The sequence below is a fragment of the Myxocyprinus asiaticus genome, chromosome 23 (genome assembly GCF_019703515.2).
Source record: "Myxocyprinus asiaticus isolate MX2 ecotype Aquarium Trade chromosome 23, UBuf_Myxa_2, whole genome shotgun sequence".
Lineage (NCBI taxonomy): Eukaryota > Metazoa > Chordata > Actinopteri > Cypriniformes > Catostomidae > Myxocyprinus > Myxocyprinus asiaticus.
In genome coordinates, this window is record NC_059366.1 from 16,314,412 (window position 1) to 16,340,811 (window position 26,400).

General features: G+C 38.6%; 2 protein-coding genes across 6 annotated transcripts in view; both read right to left on the minus strand.

Moving 5' to 3' along the window:
• Window positions 1-5,763, minus strand: part of sema4ga (sema domain, immunoglobulin domain (Ig), transmembrane domain (TM) and short cytoplasmic domain, (semaphorin) 4Ga) — a 58,059-nt gene extending 52,296 nt beyond the window's left edge. For 2 of the 3 annotated variants that reach the window (XR_007892676.1, XM_051651008.1), the window contains exon 1: window positions 5,563-5,763. The gene's annotated coding sequence lies outside the window, so the exon portion shown is untranslated. Of the gene's footprint in view, window positions 1-5,554 lie in introns of all 3 variants that reach the window. The other variant, XM_051651009.1, reaches the window with a different exon arrangement.
• Window positions 5,764-6,219: 456 nt separating this feature from the next.
• On the minus strand, window positions 6,220-26,387 carry LOC127413685 (SMC5-SMC6 complex localization factor protein 2-like). 3 transcript variants are annotated; one of them, XM_051651004.1, is made up of 22 exons: window positions 26,313-26,387; window positions 25,825-25,861; window positions 24,343-24,425; window positions 23,567-23,949; window positions 22,701-22,931; window positions 22,235-22,268; window positions 21,126-22,123; window positions 20,920-20,999; window positions 20,074-20,184; window positions 19,003-19,170; window positions 17,887-17,989; window positions 15,204-15,291; window positions 14,972-15,113; window positions 14,300-14,399; window positions 13,975-14,151; window positions 12,862-12,956; window positions 12,646-12,733; window positions 12,424-12,531; window positions 12,231-12,308; window positions 9,198-9,284; window positions 9,022-9,090; window positions 6,220-7,362 (listed from the first exon to the last, which is right to left on the minus strand). In XM_051651004.1, exons 3-22 carry the CDS (start codon window positions 24,404-24,406, stop codon window positions 6,817-6,819), a joined length of 3,750 nt encoding a protein of 1,249 aa, XP_051506964.1. In that variant the 5' UTR covers window positions 24,407-24,425; window positions 25,825-25,861; window positions 26,313-26,387; the 3' UTR covers window positions 6,220-6,816. The 3 variants fall into 3 exon arrangements, with proteins under 3 accessions (XP_051506964.1, XP_051506963.1, XP_051506965.1); XM_051651003.1 differs by having other exon boundaries at window positions 26,226-26,333; XM_051651005.1 differs by lacking the exons at window positions 24,343-24,425; window positions 25,825-25,861; window positions 26,313-26,387 and adding an exon at window positions 23,391-23,436 and having other exon boundaries at window positions 6,222-7,362; window positions 23,567-23,695.
• Between the last annotated feature and the right edge of the window lie 13 nt (window positions 26,388-26,400).

Below are 26,400 nucleotides of genomic sequence, written 5' to 3' on the forward strand. Positions count from 1 at the left end.
TCATGTACTCTAAAATCAACACCATTCAGCTGAATTACTAACCTTCCTCCAGTGTCATGCCCCATAAGACATTTTGAGGGGAATTCACTGAAAATCAATTGTGCCCGATAAAGCGATGGTTATCTGCACATGCTGGATTAGCACCTGATTCAGTAAAGGATTTATGCAGATTCGATAACGACGCAAATGTGCCCACAAAATCGCTGCTGAACACAATTTGCACGCACATTTCCAAACTTGTGGAATGATTCTTAGAGCTGTATAGCGGAGGATGCAGCAGACCACCATGATCTGACACACTCTGCCAGGACTGTAGAGCATCACTGTGATCCAGACACGCGAATCATCTCTTAAACATGCCGGAAGTGCGCTTGACTACACTGCGCATCTGGAAATATGCCAAGTTATAATGCTCTTCTCCATAATTTGATCATTATTTAATGAATTAGGCTACTGCTGATATGATCAATAGAAAATGTACACAAACATCTCGTTTAAATAAAATACATTTTACTGCCTGCTTTCGTTTGACAGTAATAGCAAAATGTTAAATAATGTAAATTGCGGTGGGCAATTTTTGTGAATGAAGCACAATCTATGGGTCTGTTCCAAAACTAGTGAATGTCCTCCGGAGGCAGCATTTTAAGGCACCATAGCCATGCTCCCGACGTGAAGGCTGTTCCAAAAGGTAGGTATCTTAATTATGCTGCCTCTTAAGATATCTAATTTTGGCCAAATTCTAAGGTAGCATTGGATGTATCCTTAGGTGATCCCAGAATGCACTGTGATGAGCTCGGCGGAAAAATAAATCAAAGATAAATCAAAGATGTAGACAGCGAGGTAGCTCAATAAGTTTTGGAACAGACCCTTTAATGAGCCTAATTTAAATAAAAAGGAGGCATGTTTGTACAACTGACCGTGTGTTCCATCAGCATCCTCCAAAACTCTGTTTTGGTGCCATGGGAACCAGGAAGTAATCAAGTTCACATAAACAATGGTGAGTGCAATGTGGAGGTTGCATTTTCGCTCTAAAAATTGCATTTTTACTCCACTGATGGTTAGGTTTAGGGCTAGGCTAGTCACTTTATTTATACACTGAAAACCCTAATAAGTTCACTGCACTCATTTGATTGATTAAACTTGTTCCCTCAATTCCACTGATTATAGTGTCTCTCAAAACTTGAGTATTTAAGTTCAATTAACTTGGTGTTCATATAGAATGTACTTAACTATATAAGTTGAGTTAACTAGATGCAAGTATACTTAACTGAGACTTGCTTTTTAAGTAGGCCTATTGTTTTTTCTACTATTGTTAATAATTCTAATTTAATTGATCACATTTTAGATCAAACAATAGCACAGCTCAAATAAAGATAACAACTGATTCTAGGTCAGTTATTTAATAATTCTCCACAGAAATGCATATAAACCTGTACTTCAGCTGCACATGCACAAGGAGGACTGTGATAATGTTAACAGGGTCCAACCTGACAACAACTATTTGCAACAAAACAACATAAATAATACTATAAAGAGCTAAACCCTGCTCCCTCTGACCAAGAAAACATAATTAATTAATTCAAGTGCAAGGGATTTTGGGTATTCCATATATAGCCTCACTTTTGTTCTCAAAATGTTGAGTTCTTTACACTTAAAATCTTAAGTCTATGGATTTGTAAAATAAATAATTTTAATGAACTTAAATATTTGATTGACGAGTCCAAAACTTGACATTTTAAGAGATACTTAATTAAGACAACTTGATATTTCAAGCAATGAACACTTTAGGGTTTACAGTGTAGAATACAGTTGCCACTCTATTTTGTAACCAAACTGTGTGTGAACATTACTGTATTTAGCACTCTGAAACAGCACTGAAAATTGTATTCTGAATGCTGTGTGAATGCAGTCAAAGAAAGAAGACTAAAGATAGATCAGTCTATCTTTCTTCAGCCTTGTGTGACCAGTTCTTTCCAGTCTCTTAGCACTAGCTCACCATAGGAAAGCATATCAGTTGACACCCACTGTGACAGAGATTCAGCACATTGCTTATGTGCTGAACTTATGCTGATGCAGAATACTGGAGAGCTCAGTCAAAAACACACTGCTATTCCTTATTCTGCTCTAAAAGCAGTGGATCCATGTGATAAGGTCAAAGCCAATTCAAGACTCCTAAACAATAGAAGATCAGCTGCAAGTTAATTTAATAATAAAGAGTTGTACAACAGGGTACATGGTATCAGGCTATATCCAAAATTAAGTGATAAGAATTGACCAGCTGCAGAGAGAAAAACTCAAACATCTCCCAGAGTGAAGAAGAGATAGCTCAGTTTCTGCAAACAGCTCAGCTGGACAGAGACTGGATGAGACCATTCATACATGTTTAAGCAACTGTTATTCACTTTGTGCACATTTAAAGGCAAGCACTCTAAATTTGTTCATATCATGATTTCAGATATCTAACTGAATTACTGTCAATATCATATGTCATTACTGTCATTATATGCTGTATATACAATGGCGGCCAAAAGTTTGGAATAATGTACAGATTTTGCTCTTATGGAAAGAAATTGGTACTTTTATTCACCAAAGTGGCATTCAACTGATCCCAATGTATATTCAGGACACTAATAACGTGAAAAATTACTCTTACAATTTGAAAAAAAAAATTCAGAACTTCTTAAACTACTTCAAAGAGTTCTCATAAAAAAATCCTCCACATGCAGCAATGACAGATTTGCAGATCCATAACACTCATTTCCAATTATCTGTTTTCCAATGTTTGTGTTTCTTTGCCCCCTCTAACCTTTTCTTTTAGATTTTCTGTTTCAAAAGTGGGGGTTTTTTTTTTGTTTGTTTGTTTTTTTTTTTTTTTTTTTTGCAATTCTTCCCATAAGGCCTGCACCCCTGAGTCTTCTCTTTACTGTTGTACATGAAACTGGTGTTGAGCGGGTAGAATTCAATGAAGCTGTCAGCTGAGGACATGTGAGGTGTCTGTTTCTCAAACTAGAGACTCTGATGTACTTATCCTCTTGTTTAGTTGTACATCTGGCCTTCCACATCTCTTTCTGTCCATGTTAGAGCCAGTTATCCTTTGTCTTTGAAGACTGTAGTGTACACCTTTGTATGAAATCTTCAGTTTTTTGGCAATTTCAAGCATTGTAAAGCCTTCATTCCTCAAAACAATGATTGACTGACGAGTTTCTAGAGAAAGCTGTTTCTTTTTTGTCATTTTTGACCTAATATTGATCTTATGACATGCCAGTCTAATGCATAATGTGGCAACTAAAAAACAAACACAATGTTAAGCTTCATTTAACGAACCAAATAGCTTTCAACTGTTCGATATAATGGCAAGTGATTTTCTAGTACCAAATTAGCAATGTAGCATGATTACTCAAGGATAAGGTGTTGGAGTGATGGCTGCTGGAAATGGGGCCTGTCTAGATTTGATCAAAAATGACTTTTTTTAAATAGTGATGGTGCTGTTTTTTACATCAGTAATGTCCTGACTATACTTTGTGATCAGTTTAATTCCACTTTGGTTACAGCTAAACCTGTACATTACTCCAAACTTTTGGCTATCAGTGTAGTTTTTCTGAAGTCAATGCTGCTAGAACATTTAGAGATAATTCATATCAAAAGCTAATTAGACCTAATCCTCAATGTTAAGTCTTTTTTTATTTATTTGTTTATTTGGATCGCCCAATTTGGATTGCCCAATTCCCACTACTTACTAGGTCCTCGTGGTGGCGCGGTTACTCGCCTCAATCTGGGTGGCGGAGGACAAGTCTCAGCCTCTGTGCATCTTATCACATGGCTCGTTGTGCATGACACCGCGGAGACTCCGCATGTGGAGGTTCATGCTACTCTCCACGATCCACGCACAACTTACCACGTGCCCCATTAAGAGCGAGAACCACTAATCGTGACCACAAGGAGGTTACCCCATGTGACTCTACCCTCCCCAGCAACCGGGCCAAACTGGTTGATTAGGAGACCCGGCTGGAGTCACTCAGCATGCCCTGGATTCGTACTCATGACTCCAGGGGTGGCAGTCAGCTTCACTACTCACTGAGTTACCCAGGCCCCTAAGTCTTAAATAATTTTTCATTCTATAAGTTCTGGTCTACCTGAGCTCATACCATCTCATAAAACCCCTCAAACAATCACAGTTTAACAATGAATGACCACAACCAGATTGCAATTTTGCCATATTCAGTACATATTTTTATCCTTGAATCAAGTAGCAATCTAGAGAACAGTGTAAGGAATTCTGAGTGCAAAAATAATTTCAGGGTAAATCAGCCTAGTAATCTTTCACAGAAATTCAAGAGCACATCCACCATCTAGTTCATCTTCAATGAAACATGGTCCATAAATATTGCATCACAAAGCAATTTCAGTAAACCAAAAAAGTCAATAAATAAAAAACAATTCCCCAGTTGTTCCCAAATGTCCCATACAGTAGAACTACTAAATCAATGTTTGGCTCATGAATAAGAATTGCATAAATATGAAAGCAGTCTTTCACAAATCTGTTATTCTAGCATGTAAAGGACATTGAGTATGAGCAATGACAGTGCTGGCTAGTACACTGGGTCATTGACCGCATGTTGAATCACATGTCTCTATTTAACTGAGAATAAAAAAGAGATTCTGTTGAACTATAAAAGCAGTCCAATAAAGCATCCCTCCGTAAAAGAGGAGTACTGAGCACAATAAAGCTAAATAGCAGTCTTTAAAAATTATGCATCAATAATGTGTACAAGATAATAATGTAATAAACAAAACACATATTTTAGGATACAATACACACTTATGTCACACTCATGTTTAATTAGAGGAATGCCACACTGCATGCAAGTGCATGATAATTAGAGGCATTTTACTTTGTTACATTCTGTTAATGATATAAGGCGTAACTCAAACACTTCCCTTCCTAGATGTCATCTGACAGTCAAATGTGTCTGTGCCAAGAAAACATGCCCTGTAATTCTCTCAGGTGAAACTGGCGATTAAACGTCTCCACAGTCTTTCAGACATTCGGGCTTTCTAATCAAGTATGTCTCGGTCAACCATATGCCCTTTTACACAGTTTAATGGTTAACTTCTAATGAACAGCTTAAACGTTGAAGTTAGACACTGACCGAAACCATAATTTGTGTTATAATTCAACTTTTGTGTGTTATAGGTATTGTCTACGGGTTACCCATCATTATCTAGAAGAGAGTTAATGGGGCCGTTCACACAGAATGCGTTATTGCGGCACAACAAATAAAAGAGAACGCAGGTGTTTTTACGTTTGAAGTTCTTTTTAACTTGACGCGGAGCTGCTGTGCGGGACGCTGAAAACAAAACAAACAATTTTACGTTGGACAATTGAAAAACAGCGTGGACGGACGCGAAGCGTGTTCGGTATGAACGGCGCCTATAGTCCTTTAAATAGCGAACTGTCAGACAGAACTTCACAGCCTTTCATGTTACGCGCAATTTTATTAAGACTGCAAAAAGAATAAAAGTGGACAGAACGTACTGTATCAAATTGTTCTACCTACTTACAGTAGTGCCTTTCGACACAAATCGTCCAAAACGCCGGAAAAGTCGGGAATGAGTGGTTGCATATCCAGTAATGCGAGAAACGGCTGAGACACGGTATCTACTCCAACTGTGATAGTGATAGTCCTCTCCTGATCTCACAAAACCCTCGTCACAGGTACGCCCTCCTGCGCAACTCGCGTTTGGCCACATCTGCTAAATGTTTGTGCTGCCTGATTCAAAATGCGCTGGAAGAGCAACACACTGCTGACGGCAATTTGGGGGGAAAACATCTGGGTTCCCGGGAAATATCTTTGTTGCCACATTCCTAAGCAATGCATTGCAGAAAGCTTACTTCTGTTTCATTAAGCCAATAATCTGATATGAAGTCAGCGCACTAATTAATAGACTACATCAGATCTATCCATGAATAATAAACAAAGTGCATTCGATTAAATGCAACATTCGTATTCTGTTTAGAACGTTCATTGCAAAGCATAACACTCTTTTATTTTTTGCTTAAGGATAGACTGATTGAATATTTGCATGCAAGTGATGTTGCCTTGATCAACTTCCAATTGTTCCTTTACTACCACAAGAGATGCACAATGCAAGACTGATGTAAACGCTAGCAAGATCATGCTGGTCTGAAGTGAGGGTGGACAGTCAAACAGAAACAAACCTTTTTTTTATTAGAACAAGTATTTATTTTCATACAATTTACCAAAATATATGTAATATAGTTTGAAGAAATACAGAATTAATTTTAAATCATTTATACAGCAAAATTCTTGCAGTTAATTACATTAAACCTTTGTTTTGTGAATTTAAAAAAGTAATATTAATAAACGCTAAACAGAATCACATATGGTGTTTCTGGATAAAGATGCCCCAGATATTTTTTAAACTGCAGAAACAGGCAAGAAATATAAAAGACAGCAGGCACCCTGATTCTGAGATCTAACAGTGTGCACAATGACCACATACATGTTTTCACCAATGATATGGCTAGAAAAGCCTTGAAACAAAATGAACTTAGCAGTATATGTACATAAAAATATGTTCAGTTCAAACATTCAGTAAGACGGCAGATATAAAAAAGGACACAAATGGTAAATACAGAACTTACATTAAGGACCTATGAACAATATGTAAACAATGACATGCATTGCGTAAGTGTTATTAAACTCCATTAAAGAATGCACAAAAAACCCATATAAAGATTGCTTGCACAAGGTATGAGTATCAATGCTACCAAAGGTGCCATGTAAAATCCTCTCAAAGAGAGTCTACAGACATCTCCTCGCAAATCTCATCCTTCATTTGCTCTTGCATTTCTAACAGCATCAAATCCTCAAGTTCTCCTAACTCATTGTTTGATTCTATGTGCTTTTTTTCTTCTTCATGTGGCTCTTCATCCTTAAAAAGCTCCTCCTCTCTATTTATGAGATCTTCGTCTTCATCACTCTGCATGAACTCTTCAGGGCTTTTAAACAGCTCTTCATCAGGGGTTTCTTCCAACTGTCCATCTTCTTCACCTAGCTCCATCAGCTGTTGCTCATCACTTTTCTCCTCTACCTCCCCACTTTCTTCATTCTGGCATGCCTTGTTCTCCTCAGTGTTCTCAGGTTCCTCACATTCTTTAGCCCACTCCTCCTCTTCTTTGCTCTCAGCATCATCATCTGACTCTGTACAGCTTGACTCTGTGGTCCGAGTTTCTTCCGAACTTTCTGAAGTGTCTTGTGCTGTGTGGCAGGACTGGCCCTTAGGACTGTTGGGCACCTCATCCTCTGGTGGAGGCTTCCAGTAATCATACAGCTTTCCCTGTGAATATAAAAAGAGGCCAAATTAAGAAATTTCTCCCTTGGGTTCCACAGTAGAAAGGAAGACCTATGGGCTTGGAACAACATGGGGGTGAAAAAATTGACATAATTTTCATTTTTGGGTATTGTTTTAAGGGTACAAAGCAGGACTGCTTCAAAAATGCCCATCAATGTCACCACAAAAAACATTAAAACAATAGCACAGTTCTTCCAAGCAGACTCCACATGGCTGTTTACAAGCACAATACTTTCTATTTAGCTTCAGATAAATTGTAGATTGAGACTGTAAAGGACCCATGGTGCTTGAATTTTCAAACCATAAGAAGGTGCTGTTCAAGGTTAGACAAAATTAATCATACACTATATTGCCAAAAGTATTCGCTCATCTGCCTTTAGACGCATATGAACTTAAGTGACATCCCATTCTTAATCCATAGGGTTTAATATGACGTCGGCCCACCCTTTGCAGCTATAACAGCTTCAACTCTTCTGGGAAGGCTTTCCACAAGGTTTAGGAGTGTGTTTATGGGAATTTTTGACCATTCTTCCAGAAGCGCATTTGTGAGGTCAGACACTGATGTTGGACGAGAAGGCCTGGCTCGCAGTCTTCGCTCTAATTCATCCCAAAGGTGCTCTATCGGGTTGAGGTCAGGACTCTGTGCAGGCCAGTCAAGTTCTTCCACACCAAACTCGCTCATCCATGTCTTTATGGACCTTGCTTTGTGCACTGGTGCACAGCCATGTTGGAACAGGAAGGGGCCATCCCCAAACTGTTCCCACAAAGTTGGGAACATGGAATTGTCCAAAATCTCTTGGTATGCTGAAGCATTCAGAGTTCCTTTCACTGGAACTAAGGGGCCAAGCCCAGCTCCTGAAAAACAACCCCACACCATAATCCCCCCTCCACCAAACTTCACAGTTGGCACAATGCAGTCAGACAAGTACCGTTCTCCTGGCAACCGCCAAACCCAGACTCGTCCATCAGATTGCCAGATGGAGAAGCATGATTCGTCACTCCAGAGAACGTGTCTCCACTGCTCTAGAGTCCAGTGGCGGCGTGCTTTACACCACTGCATCCGACGCTTTGCATTGCACTTGGTGATGTATGGCTTGGATGCAGCTGCTCGGCCATGGAAACCCATTCCATGAAGCTCTCTACGCACTCTTCTTGAGCTAATCTGAAGGCCACATGAACTTTGGAGGTCTGTAGCGATTGACTCTGCAGAAATTTGGCGACCTCTGCGCACTATGCGCCTCAGCATCCGCTGACCCCGCTCTGTCATTTTACGTGGCCTACCACTTCGTGGCTGAGTTGCTGTCATTCCCAATCGCTTCCACTTTGTTATAATACCACTGACAGTTGACTGTGGAATATTTAGTAGCGAGGAAATTTCACGACTGGACTTGTTGCACAGGTGGCATCCTATCACAGTACCACGCTGGAATTCACTGAGCTCCTGAGAGCGGCCCATTCTTTCACAAATGTTTGTAGAAGCAGTCTGCATGCCTAGGTGCTTCATTTTATACACCTGTGGCCATGGAAGTGATTGGAACACCTGAATTCAATTATTTGGATGGGTGAGCGAATACTTTTGGCAATATAATGTATCTTTCTTCAGTATCAGTTGACACATTCTTCAATTCATGTAAGAGGTATTACCTCTTGAGGCCTGGATCGTGTGAGAAGCACCTGCCACTTGGTGTATATCCTTGCCACAAAGTCTTTCACCTACAGATGAAAACACAAGCATGCTGTCTATAATAATCGGAACCTCTTTGATAACAAAAAGAACAAGGGATTCTCCGAACAAAGTATAGAATAAGATTGTTCTTTACCTTGCTCCTGTACAGCATCTTCTCGCTCTCCCTAATGTCACATTTAATGTGTTTCTCCAGTTGAGAAGAAAGACTGCGCAGATCGTTCTGGCAATGAAAGAGGTCTTAAGTTAGTCCAAATGAAATATTCAAATTGTGATATAAAAAAATGACAAGACAAAGACTAAGCCATGATCAGATGATAGCACTGAGTGTATAATTTTTGATTATTGTTATCATAAGCTACTACTGTGCAAGGCTTTTAGAGTTCACTCTGGAGATTTCTCTTTTGAAACTCCAAAATTCACAGACAGTCAGCACAAACATCATCGATACGACTCCAGCGGTTAAATTCTAAAGCGACACGATCGCTTTTGGTGCGAGAAAAAAAAGATAAATATTTAAGTATTTTTTAACTATAATCCAACACTTCACAAAAGGGTGGAGTCCAAGCGGACTCTCGTGTGACGTATTCACGCTTCCATGGATACAGGTGTAATCTCACATTCTCCTCTTGGTTGAGACATCCAGGATAAGCACACAAACGGACCATTGTGAGTAAAGAAACAGATAAATACAGGTCTAAACCAAAACCAATGAAGTTTCTGTACAGTGTTCCTCCTACACAGTTGTAAACAGCGCTGCTCTTCTGGCTGTGACTCAAGTGCTTCAGTTCTCACATGTTTGAAATGCCAAAGCAATTACGTCACGTGCATACCGCTGCTGAACTGAAGCATGATTTAGAGTTAAAAAAGGACTTCAATATTTATCTTTTTCACACCAAAAGTGATCGTGTCCCTTTAGAATCGAATACATTTATGCTGACTGTCTGTGATTTTTGGAGCTTCAACAGTGAAATCTCCATTCATTTGCATTTTAAGGACCTACTGAGGTGAGATATTTTTCTGTTTTCTTCAAATGTGTTCTGGTGAAGAAAGAAAGTCATACACACCTGAGATATTATGAGCGTGAGTAAATAATGAGAGAATTAAAACTTTTGGGTGAACTATCCCTTTAAGTCTTTGTGTGGCATCTTCATATATTAAAATACTTTAGAAAAAAAATATACAGGTGCATCTCAATAAATTAGAATGTCGTGGAAAAGTTCATTTAATTCAGTAATTCAACTCAAATTGTGAAACTCGTGTATTAAAGAAATTCAATGCACACAGACTGAAGTAGTTTAAGTCTTTGGTTCTTTTAATTGTGATGATTTTGGCTCACATTTAACAAAAACCCACCAATTCACTATCTCAAAAAATTAGAATATGGTGACATGCCAATCAGCTAATCAACTCAAAACACCTGCAAAGGTTTCCTGAGCCTTCAAAATGGTCTCTCAGTTTGGTTCACTAGGCTACACAATCCTGCTGATCTGACAGTTGTCCAGAAGACAATCATTGACACCCTTCACAAGGAGGGTAAGCCACAAACATTCATTGCCAAAGAAGCTGGCTGTTCACAGAGTGCTGTATCCAAGCATGTTAACAGAAAGTTGAGTGGAAGGAAAAAGTGTGGAAGAAAAAGATGCACAACCAACCAAGAGAACCGCAGCCTTATGAGGATTGTCAAGCAAAATCGATTCAAGAATTTGGGTGAACTTCACAAGGAATGGACTGAGGCTGGGGTCAAGGCATTAAGAGCCACCACACACAGACGTGTCAAGGAATTTGGCTACAGTTGTCATATTCCTCTTGTCAAGCCACTCCTGAACCACAGACAACGTCAGAGGCGTCTTACCTGGGCTAAGGAGAAGAACTGGACTGTTGCCCAGTGGTCCAAAGTCCTCTTTTCAGATGAGAGCAAGTTTTGTATTTCATTTGGACACCAAGGTCCTAGAGTCTGGAGGAAGGGTGGAGAAGCTCGTAGCCCAAGTTGCTTGAAGTCCAGTGTTAAGTTTCCACAGTCTGTGATGATTTGGGGTGCAATGTCATCTGCTGGTGTTGGTCCATTGTGTTTTTTGAAAACCAAAGTCACTGCACCCGTTTACCAAGAAATTTTGGAGCACTTCATGCTTCCTTCTGCTGACCAGCTTTTTAAAGATGCTGATTTCATTTTCCAGCAGGATTTGGCACCTGCCCACACTGCCAAAAGCACTAAAAATTTGGTTAAATGACCATGGTGTTGGTGTGCTTGACTGGCCAGCAAACTCACCAGACCTGAACCCCATAGAGAATCTATGGGGTATTGTCAAGAGGAAAATGAGAAACAAGAGACCAAAAAAATGCAGATGAGATGAAGGCCACTGTCAAAGAAACCTGGGCTTCCATACCACCTCAGCAGTGCCACAAACTGATCACCTCCATGCCACACCGAATTGAGGCAGTAATTAAAGCAAAAGGAGCCCCTACCAAGTATTGAGTACATACATAGTAAATGAACATACTTTCCAGAAGGCCAACAATTCACTAAAAATGTTTTTTTTATTGGTCTTATGATGTATTCTAATTTTTTGAGATAGTGAATTGGTGGGTTTTTGTTAAATGTGAGCCAAAATCACCACAATTAAAAGAACCAAAGAGTTAAACTACTTCAGTCTGTGTGCATTGAATTTATTTAATACACGAGTTTCACAATTTGAGTTGAATTACTGAAATAAATGAACTTTTCCATGACATTCTAATTTATTGAGATGCACCTGTATGTAGTTAAATAATGCTGTTTAGAACTTTGTATTGTTATATTGGTGCATTTAAATGAAAATGGTTAAATAGTCTTCCTTGTGTTTCATTAGTGAAAAACAATGCAGATTATTTTCCACAACATTTTTACTGTGAAAAAGAAAGTCGGTTAAATCATGGTGATGCATAATGAACACTATCCTCTTTCACTAGACATCACTCCTCTAGTCTGTAAAATCATCCCTCATTTCAATTCACAGAAGCACTCCTTTTTCTAAAGACAGAAAAATTAGTTATGCTCATAATTGGTCCCTGAGGGTGAGAGTGGTACGAGAAGACAGAGTGGAGCTATCCATTGACAGGGTCTGTTTGTGACTGATTCAATGACACAGTTTCTTTATGACTCAACTATAAATGTTATAAAAACACTTACTCTCTGGTTTGAGGGTAAAAACTCAAAATTGGAGGCTTCATTTGTCAATGTCAAAAGGCTGTAGCAGAGGTAATATGCCTGTATGAAAGGAGATAATTTATAAGTTAATAAACTCTAAGTGGGTTAGCTATATCACTCCTGCATATTAAGAAAGTAATGATGGCCCTCAGTGTACAGAGAACTGCCTGCTCACTTGTTGGTCTAGAGTGGCATCACAATCCTCTGCTCTTCTTGCAAACCTGAGGCTTTTCAGCAGGGATGAAGGACGCATTTGTGGTAGATAATTTTTCAGCTCAGATAGCTAGATAAATACAGTGTCAGAAAGCAAAGATGACTTCATATCTTTTGTATAATTATCAATACTTCAAAAGTCCAGCAATGAAAGCTGCTTATGTTGTAATTTATCATTTTTTACCTTAAACTCTGTGCCTGAGGGTTTGTAAGTGCAGGTGTGATTCAAAAGCTTTGAGATGATAGACAAACTCAGGTGCCGTTTTAATTGCCTTTTGATGAAAAGACAACTGAATAATTACTGCAGATATTTATATTAATGTTGATTAATCTGCTACAGTCCACATTAAAGTCAACAAGTAGCAACAGCATTTATATTGCATTACAGGTTTTCACTCACTTTCCACGACTGCTTTCTGGCAGAAGATAAACGAGCCGCCTAAGGTTGTGATGATCTTCCGATAAATCAGTCAGGGTCTGGCAAGCTTTAGATATCTGTAGATATACAACAGAAAAGCTGTGTTAACTGAAGAAATGGCTCCATTATAAAGGGAACTGATACTTCAATGAATTCAGTGCTCAACAATATAGATGGCTCGATGACCCGAGGCTAGTGTTGCACTGTCACTACTTACATCTTTTGCTCTTGTGTTTTCGTTCCTTGGAAACTTACATTTTGGTTTTCTGGGATGAATTTAACTTATTTGTTGCAAATTCTAAAATTCTTTAAATTCAATTTAAAGGTCACCAACGTAAAGTTATCTAGCTGACTAACATGGATGAATGTGAGAATAATTTGTAAGAATAAATCAAAGCGAGTGAAATGGTTTTGTAATAAGAGATTTTTAAGGTGAACGTTTAATGGATGTTTTAATGAGTAAAACATACTTCCGTAACCTAAAACTTTAACCTAAACCTAACCAGTAGAGTTTTAAAATCAAATGAGAGGTAAACAAAATAGATATCCTTACCTTAAACCAACACCTACACCTAACGCTAATGTCCTAAAAGCAAATGCGACATGAAAAGCACATTTTCTGAAGCAACCATGTCATTTTGTGTCGCTTCTATGATTCATTCATCTCACATGTCAGTTTGCGTGCTTGGCTAGGCTCAAGCCTCGGTCTTCTGAGTCCCAAAGTCCAACACTCTATGAGGTGAGCTAAGACGCAAGCTAATCACGTTGAATACGTGTGTAAATGTAGGTGGGTCTGTAAAACAAGTGTTAAAATGTGTCGTTTTTTTAAATGATGCGTAATAGTAAAAGTGTTTCAATATCATAACATAGCAGTGTGTGAGTAACAGTTTAATAAATAAGAGTTTATAAAGTCATAATCAGCCATTGCAGTCATGATTTGTGTGAAAGTGAATAAAACACACTGTTGTTGAAGCGCCTCTGGTGTTAATTTCCCCAGGAAACTGCGGCGAAATGTAGAATGCGGCACCTAAAAGTGCGTTTTCAAAAACGCAGTTACAGTAATGTTCATTTTATGAGACTAGGTTGCTTTCTCACCTGTACTTCCCAGTGTGTGATGTTCTTAAGCATGTTCTGGAGGAGGAGGCTGAAGTGTCCAGTTGGCAGCAACTGGAAATGAGTCTCCAGTGCGATTCTACATGCCACTGTTAGAAGCAACAGCAACTCCTCGTCAGTGTACGCTTTTGGACACAGCGCGATGCACAGGGACAGGTACTGAGTGTATACACAAAGTTTCACAAACACAGGCACAAAGAATACTGACAATGTCATTTCAATTCAGAACTAACCATTCGTTCGAAAAACAATGAAACTTTACACACTAAACATACATGACACAAATTCCTCAAAATATTCAGCAAACCTTGACAACACTCTCCAAATTATGCACTGGTAAAGTGGCATAGTCTTTCGAATCAGAAATCAGTCTCTCTTGACTGGTCTCTTCCACCTGAAAGTCCTCTCTGCCAAGACAAAGAAATGTTTGAAAAATAACAATGCTGATTGTGTTACAATAAAGCACTAAGCCATGAGAGGTCAAGCTATTTTACCTTGTGTAAGGGGTGTTCTTATGCACAATTTAGTGGAGTGCTTAAAACCCCCATTAACCATGGTAGAATCACTATCAAAGCACAGCCTCAAGTGGCTTATTGCTTTTAAAAAATAGCAGCAAGAGCAATATGATAAAAGGCACTAAAGTTCAATAAATAGCTACATTTTTCATGAAGAAAAATTGAAATAAACTATTCTTTTAGCAAGTAATATAGTTAATTAGCCTCTTTGTAGGCCGTTTACAGTTGCTAGGCAATGTAGAAAAATTGCCGCATCAATACAGAATGTGTGGTCACAGGTGTGCGATTGTCAACATTTTACAATGGCTTCAAACTTGGCTCATCCAATCAGAATTATAGAGCCTATCTGTTTAAGTCATGGTTAATGTCAACTATTCTAAATGCCAAAAACATATAGCTTGTTAAAGCTAGTGCAAATGCTTGTTAACATCCTAATGCTGAAGTTAGAATGGTTAAATGCTCACAAAAGGTCTCCTTCAGTAAAAGGGGGTTGCAGGGCCTCCAGAGGGAAGAGACTGATGAATGATGCGCCCATGTTAAGGAACACTATTGCAATATCCTGTACAGTGGGCACCCACACTTTAAACTTTCGGCTCTGGTTTTCCACTACAAAACAACAGTAAGTGTTAGTACCTCTTGCAGTTCTACAACAACAACAACAACACATCTGGCCAATAGGAGGTTATTTGAGCATACCTATGTGTTCAGCAGCAGACAGAGCGATGGTTTGCAAAGACTGTAGGATCCGTGAAGAAGTGATGAGGTTTGGGTGAACTGACATCATCTGGAAAAGCATTAGTTATATAATTGTACATACTGTACATTTCAAGCAGATGACTGTACACTCTGTAAAGTGTCTGTTGTTATTAAAGATAACATTTATACTGAATAAATTAAATTGATTTTGAAAGGATTTTAAGTTGAGTCCCCAAATTCCAGCTGGTTTGTCAACATTGTAAGGTCTCAACAAAGTTTACTGATTGTAACATATAGGTTTCGGCAGGTTTAAGTGTAAATGTCCCAAGGGTGTGCAGGATTCACATGGGAGAATATAAGGAAACCTGAACAAAATGTAACTATGCACATTTTATAACTCACGTTAGATGTATATAAAGAGAGCAGCAGGTCATAAAACTTCAACAAAATTATATAACAATACAAAAGAAAGGCAAATATATATGGCCTGAGATAAAATCTACAGTACAGTGGCCCAAAAAAACACTTAAGACACATTTAAAAATATATGAATGGCTCTGCATAAGTCAAATTAGGCAATTAGACAAACACTGCATTAACAAAACATCAAACCAAGTGGGAAGTGTGAACAAATTATGCTAGACCTTTTCTCAACTAACTTCTGAGCTGCTCAAGTAATTCAGTGTTTCCCATTAATTACCTAGACTGTGGCAGCCTGTCTAATTTGTCCCACCAGTTTCATAATGAACTGAAAATATCTTTACAATTTTCATAATAAAATAAAAGATCTCCAACATTGTGTTTTGCACCTTTGCTTTGGCAAAGCATCTCTTACTCCCAGTCAGTGCTCACACACACACTGGAACCAATTATCTAACATTAACGCTATTACCAGCGGCTCTGACAACGTAACTATTTTCAGCATCTGAGGAGCAAGTTCAACACAGGTAACCACTTTTGCTTCATTTCTTTGATGGCTCACAGGGCTCGACATTAACGCTCGTCCGTGACAAGTGGATTTTTGAAGGGGCAAGTGAAAGACAATTTTACTTGCTCGACCGGACCAGCAGACTGATTAAAACGTCAACAACAAAAAAATAACCAGCTATATTTTTGATAGCCTTCATATTCTTATTCTGCTGTTGAAAATAATCCAGAGTGCATAATTTTATCATTCGCAAGCGATCTAGTAACAGCTGTGCCCTGTTTGATTGACAGGTGGCGTGTGTGTGTGCTGACTGCTGAACATGCGCGTGTTCCGAAAATGCTCACGCTAATGCGCACCTGAACAGTCAAATACATTTAAAAATCTTGGTGAGGTATTCATGTAAACACAGAGAGTTATGTCTAAAGTGAACGTAAACGGCAGATTTGTATTAAAATGTCGGACTTGTAAGTTTAAATTTAAGCTAATAGACCTGCTGCTGTCTAATGTGTCATTATAATAAACCGGAACAAGAAAACAAACTCACTGCTCTTGACTGTGTAACTTTAGTAGCTTTAAAAAGTATTAAATGTATTACAATCATACAGTAAAAACCAGTAGTAGTTTCTGCATTTAGTTCTGAATGTTTACTTGAATACTTGAAACTGCTGTTAAAAACTTTTAAAACTGTTAAAAAAAGCACTGAATTTTGAATAATTTTTATTATATTTTAATCTATTTCTATTCATTGCTGTTTTTTATTGTTATTTTATTACTGTCTGTTTACTAGTCTTGAATAATTACTTAATAACTTGAAACCATTCTTCTATCATTAACAAATTAGTTAGTGTTATTATTTGTTGTGATTTTGAAGTCTGTATTGAGAATCGTCAGATTTCACTAACGACTACTAAAATTTTGGCATTGTGATAATGTATAGCCTTTATTGTACATGGCAGATCTTGCTGCAATAACATGATGAAAAAGTAGATCTCATTCCATAGAAGTGTGAGCACCCCAGCTGTTAATGGTAGCGACGAAGGCTTTTCTTTATTTGAATACCATACGTAACATAATATAATTATCATATGACAATAGCCTCCTCCCCTACCAGTGCCGTTTACAGTTTATTGCATAGGTACACTATTAGGTTGGGCACCAGTCTTAATTTTAGAAACATATACAACATAAACTTTGACAAGTTACTTGAGCATGTAACTTAAAAGTCCTTAGTCCGGAGGACAAGCACATGACAATGCTTAATGTCGAGCCCTGGCTCAAATGTATGCTCTGGTCGATTTTGTGTTTTGACCATTTGTGAACTGCGTTAACCTGTCTCGTTTATGCTTTGTGGGTTTGACTTTTTTGCCATGTCACAATTCATATCTATACAGCCAATGTGTTTATGATTAAATTATTACTAGAGCACAAAATTGTTTACAAGAGCACAAAGGTCTTCATAGATCTAGCCTCTTAATTTTGCTATCAAAGTGTATCAGATTGATGCATTTAACTTTCAAATGTACAAAATTTTCTTACAGGGGAGCATGCCCCCGGATACCCTCAGAGGGTCTGAGGTCCACCAACCACAGTCAATATAGTAGCAGTATGAAGTCATGAATAGATTTTTAATTTTGGCTTGAGTGCCCAAGTACTTTTTGGGACCACTGTATTTACTTTCATATATTGTTGACCAAGCATACAGTTGGTGGGAGAGTGTGTTTAAGTATAAAATATGAGGCAGGTGGGTGGCTTTACCTGAAAAAGCCAGCGTGTAACGACAGGCTGACAAGGGAAAGAACAGTAGGCTTTCCTCAACAAGCCTGCACTGATCAGACGCAACACTTTTTCAGTACTGGCCCTTCAAAGGAAAAAAAAAAAAAAACACTAAAATCTCAAACAGCACTTCTCTATCATTTTTCTTTATTTTTTTTTATCACAAGAATAAGAAGTTACTAACACGTGACACAAAACACCATAAAACTACAAAACACCTTGCAAATGAACAGGACACAAATCGTCACAGAAGCATCTCCCATATTACTGAGCATTAATCATCAATATTCATTTCTTTTTCACCAAATGGCAGAGCAGCTCCATTTAAAATAAAACTTATTAGGCTACTGATGAGCTACAGACTGAGACTTTATCTCATGCGAGTGTACATAATAAAAAATCTTTTTACAAATAAATAAATAAATACATATTAAATTAAATTAAGGATTGATTACATAATTTCTTTAGGGGTAAAACGTATAAATTTGAAAATTACTTCATGCACCTTTTTTCTCCCCCAATTTGTAATGCCCAATTCCCAATGCACTCTAAGTCCTCGTGGTGGCGTAGTGACTCGCCTCAATCCGGGTGGCAGAGGACTAATCTCAGTTGCCTCCGTGTCCGAGACCGTCAATCCGCACATCTTATCACGTGGCTTGTTACCACGGAGACATAGCATGCGTGGAGGCTTCACGATATTCTCCACAGCATCCATGCACAACTCACCACGCGCCCCACCAAGAGCAAGAACCACACATTATAGCGACCACGAGGAGGTTACCCCCTGTGACTCTACACTCCCTAACAACCGGGCCAATCTGGTTGCTTAGGAGACCCGGCTGGAGTCACTCAGCATGCCCTGGATTCAAACTCGCGACTTCAGGCGTGGTAGTCAGTGTCAATACTCGCTGAGCTACCCAGGCTCCAACTTCATGCACCTTTAAGTCAACTTGATAATTCTCCATGTCATAAACTAGCACATTTTGGCACTTCACGGAATACCTTTTTATATTATATCATAAGCAAAAAAAATTGGATACAATTTGTATTAGGGTTTTGAGCATAATTTGTGTGATTATTTAATGGTGACAGTCTTACTGAAGGAGGATTTGTTGAGATCTGTTGTGTGGAGTCACAATAATTTTCCTCAGGTCCAGAGTCTGATGACTGAAGAGTCGGCCAAACTTAGCAGGTGTGAACACTTCCTCTCCTGGATGGATGTCCTTGATGGCACATGAGGCAACTGAGAACCTTTGCAAAAATTCCCTAAACATGAACAGATATGAATGAAGATAAACATTCAAGAGGCTGACCGTATTCAACATAATGGCACTAGAGGTACTAATTAAGACAAAGCAGCATACATACAATAACTGCACATTTTTCCAAATTAATATGCCTACACAAGCATTTATAAAACAATGTTAATGTAAAAAAAAAACAAAAAAAACATTCCACTTAAAAACATTAAAGAAAACAGGGTTCCATTAACACAGACAGAAAAAAAACAGACTGAAAATAGCCTTTTTACAAAACCAATTCAAACCACAGAAATCTGATTAAGTGGTATGCATTTCGGTCTGAATCATCAGAACAGAATTCATGTAGTTTTTGCTCTTTTGGATAATGACATATTCATCATCATACACCATGCACAACAGTGTCAAGGAATGGATATAAAAACACAGCAATGCTCCCTCCATCGCTTATGTCCAAGTCCACATATATTCTCTGCCCACATCATCACAGTCATTCATCCCAAAGTTCTACACATTTCCTGCCCCTAACATGTTTATTTATTATCTATTTTCCCTAATTTGATTATGCTTTCAACTACCAGTAGAGTATAGTACAACGTTTAGCACATTTTACCATTTTTAGATCCATTACACAGATTTTCCCACAAAATATGAACAAGTCAAATTCTGTCTGGGCCTGCTTATGTCTCATATGCCTCTCTTTCATGATGTCCACTTTCTGCTCCCAATTGTTGTAGAAGAAAGTGAGTTGGCATCTTTCTGACAACTCATTACTATAGCAACCAATTTGGATATATCTGAAATTCGCTACATTGCCTGAACAAACTGATCTGAACTGGCAAATCAGAATAGTGTGCCATGTAAACAAAGCCTAACTAACTGACAAACACTTACAGTATGAACAAAATACCTTTGCTCATGTGAAATTTTTTCCTCTTTACTTTCACTGTTCTCATCCTCATAGAAATTCAGCAAGTCCTCTTCACAAGACGCAAGTAACTGCCTCTCCAGCTCTTTTGACCTGTGTATTACAAAGTGTGTAAAGTAATTATTTGCCATTTATAAGGGTAAGGCTCTATGATAAATGCAGTGTCTTGACAAATTCTGCCATGGACAATACATAATGACAGGTTTGGTTTAACCTGTCAATATTACACATCCAAAGTGATAATGTCAACCAGAGGTCTTGGCACCAAGCATACACAAATATAGAAGAATAAGTGACTAGCCATTCAGACTAGACTTTTACATTTTCTGAAAAAATAAAATAAAATAAATAAATAAATAAATAAAAGTGAGTGGTGCTTGCCCATGAAAAACTCACCTCAATCATGCAAGGGTGTGGTGGATGGTTGATAAGGTGTTCTGGGAGGATTTAAGCACATAACTAGGTAGTTGTATGTCTCTATGATGTGGCTTGGGTAATTCCTTTAATTTAAATATATGCTATTTTTTTTGGCCCAGCAAAACCTGTTAGTATCAGTGGCTTAGTAAAAAAACTCTGATATCACATCTTCCATCAGCAAAGCCACACAAAGTGTAATACTTTGATTTAAGGGTTCTGAAAATTCACTAACCCTAACTATGCGCAATAGTAACAGTGATTAAAGCTGCTGGCATTATGAATGCAGAGATTTTGATACCTTGGTCATAGACAGCAAAAGCACTCTAGCAATCAAAGGGTTGCAAAACACAAAAATAAATGGGAAAGTTGTCCAAAAAAATAAATAAATCTTTGATATCTTTGACAACCAACCTTTGATATTGTTCCTTCTCTTGCAGCATCTGTTCCAGTGTATTTCTATAACTAACTGCTTTGGTTTTCACTGCCTCAGGCTAATGTAGATAAATAAGAAAAACGCAGGTGTTTACAATGAGATCAGAAACACTGAAGAGTGATTAATGACACGAGTAAATAATGTGTTTTCCTCTGTTATTCCACATCATTAGACTTTAACTTACTGCTGCTTTTGGGACTGGTGTCATGGGCTCAGAAAAAGCATCTTTCTCAGGTGTAACAGGCACACGGACACTCCAATCCATGATCTCCCTCAGGGAGGGCAAATTATCCTTGTCATGACCACTGCTGCTGCTGCTCAGGCTGATAGCACAGCTTTCTCTCAGATCATCTCCTGAGTCATCTTCCAGCTCAACATCTAAGGGATCTTTCCACTGGGGGCAGCACTTCTTTTCTGTTGATCCTTCTACTTTCACAGAAACAGCTGGGGCAGACATGTTAGCCTTGAGGCAGCTTGAGTGCTCCACTTGCAATGGCGTTCTTTCATCCGGTTCCATCTTACATGAACTGACTTGCTCAGCAAAGCAGGGTGTTCCTAGTTTGGGCTGATGGGGGGGTGAGCGAATTTTAATGCTCTCCTTGTGGCTGGATGAGGAGCTTGGGAGCGTGGAGACAGTACAACCTTCTCTTTCTCCATTAATTTTTTTGCTATGTGTTTTGGGAGATGAAATGCACGGGTCAGGAGTAAAGAGGGTCTCAATGCTGTCAAACGTTGTGCTTGACTTTGGAGAGATTTTGTGAAAATCCGGTTGGCTAGGTGGAGTTCTGAGACTCTTGTTAGCACGTGCCACCATAGCATCTTTAGGCTCTCTAGTTAGGGGGAATTTAGTGAACTGAAATGAGTGCGGTTTGTCGCTCTCTGTGTTTGACTTACTGCTGGGCTCCTTACAGGGTTTAAAAAGCTGCCTGGGGAGGGAGGATGGAGCTCTTGGTTTGTTGGTGTCTGATGCAGGATTGAGCAGTTTAGGGGACTGTTTCTCCTTTACAGTTAGCACAGAATCACTGCTGCAGTTCAAGAAAGCACATCTGACATATTTTGGTGGTGAGTTTGTACTTGAAGAGCTGGGTGTGAGCTGGACATCTAGACTCGGCCGTTTAATTTCCCTCTCACTGCCTGTGCTAGCCTCCCTTTTTCTCTTTGCAGAAAGGGACAGCCTGTCCTCTGTTGGCAAAACGGGGTAATTGACAGAGACAGATTACCAGTTTAGTTAGAAAAGCACAATTCTAATAGCTGAGCAGTATCAGTAATGCAACAAAAGGTAACAATCTTTACCCGGGGTAGTGTTCTGGTGAGGGGTGCTTAATTCCTGTAATAAAACCAATGAAAAGACAGATAATTACCCATATGGGGAAGGCTTGAACATGCTTAAAGGGGAAGTGTGCAATTTATATGCCACTAACAGCATTTCAAACAGGTTTCTCAAACACTCCCCGTCTGGCATTGATTGGACAAAAAGACAGTCCTGCCCCAAAGTCCAAGCCATTGGTTGAGCCAATTTTGCTCGGACAGGCTGGTTGGGATGCTCAAACAAACCAGTGTTTGAATGTGCCAGTGTTTACACTTTTTGGGGAAATCAACATATGAATGGCTTACTTCTAGTTTGATTTACTTATTAACCTGGGATAGGAGAAAGTATTTTGACATCTAAAAAATTACACACTTCTCCTTTAACCTGCACACCATCACTGGATAATTGTACATCAAATTATGAAACACAAATTAAGAGCTCTTACTGTACCTTCTGTGAGGACATGCTGCTAAATGCGTTGTCGTCTCTATTCTCCTGTCTATCTTTCCTCTGATCAGGGCGGTGGACGTATCGCTCCGGTGTGTTAACTGAGCTTTTGTGCCTTTGTTTGAATGAGTTGGCACTATAGTTCTCAAGGTTAGGCCTGGAATGAGATGACTGAGGAACAGAATGCCTCCGAAACGTTGTAGCACAATGTAAATGATACATATCTCCTCCGACCTGAACAAGGAATTTCATAGCATCATTGGTTAAGAAGTTAAATGCCAGAAATGCAAATAGCAACAACAGGCTATGACAATTATGACTATAGTAAACAATACAATTTTCAGGTTCCCAGATTTTTTGACAAATTAATGAAGTTTTTCATGACCTTTCCAGTCATTTATGATTTCTTGGAAAATCACTTTGATTCAGACAAATTTGCTAATAAGAACCTTTTTGACCAATTCATTAAAGAATTTGAAAAGAAGGCAAAAGAATGATTTGCTCACAAACCAAACATCACTTTCTAGATATTCTAGAGCAAAGGAAAACTAGAAAAATGTCTATTCACTATAAACATTTTAAGGACTTTTCCAAAACTCCTACGTTTTTATTAATGGCCGTGACTGTTTTAAACTTAAAATTCCTTGATATTTCCAGGTTTTTCATGGTTATGAGAACACTGAATTTCTTTACCAGAAGAGACAGTGATCAGAGATGCCAGATGCCAATGTCATGACCACTGACCACAGCAACATAAATAAAGAAAAACAGTTCAATGAAAATGAACAACATAGGAGTGGTTGTTAAAACCGTGAACAATTACACATAAAATGCATCAAAAAATAAAATGTATTGATAGTTGCATTTACCCTCAGGTTTTCATTTAACTCCTTGCTGAGAGCTATAGAATGTTCTCTGGCTCTGTTGTAAGAACTGGTCTTTTTCACCTCCTTTTTAACTATGGGATTGAGGGGCCTGTCCATAAAGGAGTGAATGTTTCCATTGTTTGGTTGTAGTCTTTTCACAGCAACACTGCGGTCCTGTTTTGTCCTACAGCTCTTGTTGGAGGATGTAGTGGACTTGTCCCTCTGCTCCAGCTCAGGGCTTTTGATTGGCAGCACGCGTTTATCCAGTGAACTTAACAGTTTTGGAGTCTTCTCATGAGGTTCAAGACGTGCGCTACATGATACAGGATGGGATGTGCCATTTAAACTTTGGCGCCGTGGTGTACCAAGCGGAATGAATTCTTTCACTTGCAAAAAAAGACATGCAAAAAAAAAAAAAGTCAGACATGCAATCAAGAAATTTAAAAGTAACAGCACCCTCCTCCATATCACCATGGTAGCTCAATCACCTTACAAACCTGCATTAAATGCGAGTGCAAGTTAATTTAAGATTGTTAGTAGCCACAAATCAGACTGACTGGCAAATACGAAAGAGAATTGACAACATGACAGTTGATGAGTCTAGAATAAAAGGGGGAAAAATAAGCTAGGATGAAGGAAGATATTGCACATGGCCATTCGCTGAAGGACATTACCATTGTGCCATATTGCGCAGTAAGCTCACAAGCAGATCAATAGCAGCCCAACACACCAAGCATCCCTGTACAGTATATATAAAACACTGGTGAACTGTATCTCACCCTCAGAGGTGAAGCGTTGCTTGAGGCTACTTGACATTTTATTGTGATGAGAGACATGTGTCATTAAAAGTCTTCTGTGTCATCTGCATGGAGCGAGATGCATGTATCATGTGTTGTACATGAGAATGCAAAACTCTCATTTAGATTTAAAAAAAAACTGCTTTGTAAAGTCTGTGCAATTATTCCCCATGCACATCATTTTAACACTGTTACTTTACATACACTGGCGGCCAAAAGTTTGGAATAATGTACAGATTTTGCTCTTATGGACAGAAATTGTTACTTTTATTCACCAAAGTGGCATTCAACTGATCCCAATATATAGTCAGGACATTAATAATGTGACAAATTACTATTACAATTTGAAAAAAATTTTTTTCAAAACTTCTTAAACTACTTCAAAGAGTTCTCATCAACAAAATCCTCCACATGCAGCAATGACAGCTTTGCAGATCCTTGGCATTCTAGCTGTCAGTTTGTCCAGATACTCAGGTGACATTTCACCCCACACTTCCTGTAGCACTTGCCATAGATGTGGCTGTATTGTCGGGCACTTCTCACGCATCTTACAGTCTAGCTGATCCCACAAAATCTCAATGTGGTTAAGATCCATAACACTCTTTTCCAGTTATCTGTTGTCCATTGTTTCTTTGCCCACTCTAACCTTTTCTTTTAGTTTTTCTGTTTCAAAAGTGGCTTTTTCTTTGCAATTCTTCCCATAAGGCCTGCACCCCTGAGTCTTCTCTTTACTGTTGTACATGAAACTGGTGTTGAGCGGGTAGAATTCAATGAAGCTGTCAGCTGAGGACATGTGAGGTGTCTATTTCTCAAACTAGAGACTCTGATGTACTTATCCTCTTGTTTAGTTGTACATCTGGCCTTCCACATCTCTTTCTGTCCTTGTTAGAACCAGTTGTCCTTTTAAGACTATAGTGTACACCTTTGTATGTAATCTTCAGTTTTTTGGCAGTTTCAAGCAATGATTGACTGATGAGTTTCTAGAGAAAGCTGTTTCTTTTTTCCCATTTTTGACCTAATATTGACCTTAAGACATGCCAGTCTATTGCATACTGTGGCAACTCAAAAACAAACACAAAGACAATGTTAAGCTTCATTTAACGAACCAAATAGCTTTCAGCTGTGTTTGATATAATGGCAAGTGATTTTCTAGTACCAAATTAGCAATGTAGCATGATTACTAAAGGATAAGGTGTTGGAGTGATGGCTGCTGGAAATGGGGCCTGTCTAGATTTGATCAAAAATGACTTTTTTTAAATAGTGATGGTGCTGTTTTTTACATCAGTAATGTCCTGACTATACTTTGTGATCAGTTGAATGCCACTTTGGTGAATTAAAGTACCAATTTCCTTCCAAAACAGCAAAATCTGTAAATTATTCCAAACTTTTGGCCACCGGTGTACTTAGCAATACTAATAATCTATACTTAGCTATGGCAGTCAATATATTTTCTATTTAACTCACCTGTGCTACAAGGTTCCAGGTTGGCAAGTGGGCGTGTCTGCAAATAACAAACAAACAAACAAACAAACAAACAAAAGGGTAAAACAGATCAAAGGTTGACATCAAAATAGGCATGGAGGTTTATATCATTTGGTTTCAGTGCTTCCCTCTCAGTGTTGACTTTGACAACGCTTTCGCTTCTCGCTTCTCGCTTTCGCTTTACAAACAGAGCGGCAATTAACTACAGCTAGTATGCAAGTCTTGAGAAACGAAACTACTATACACGTTTCAGTTTCAAGTTACCAGTCCAAGCTGATTTACCCAGAGGGTTGCTGTTGTTTAAAAAAAACACAAACAATCACTCTAGAAATCCAGTTATTTTGTTAACAAACAACTTACTAGCTGCCAAACGTTTATTTTACCTTATGCGGCGTTACATTCTGAAACACCAAACATGTATACAGTAAACCCTTAGAAACAGTCCAAATACCACGATGTACAAACTGTACCGGCCATTGTGGAGATTTATTTGATAAACTCCATGACGAATACGCGGTTGTTGTTCTCCGGAGCCGCCATCTGTATGTAGGAGGAGCG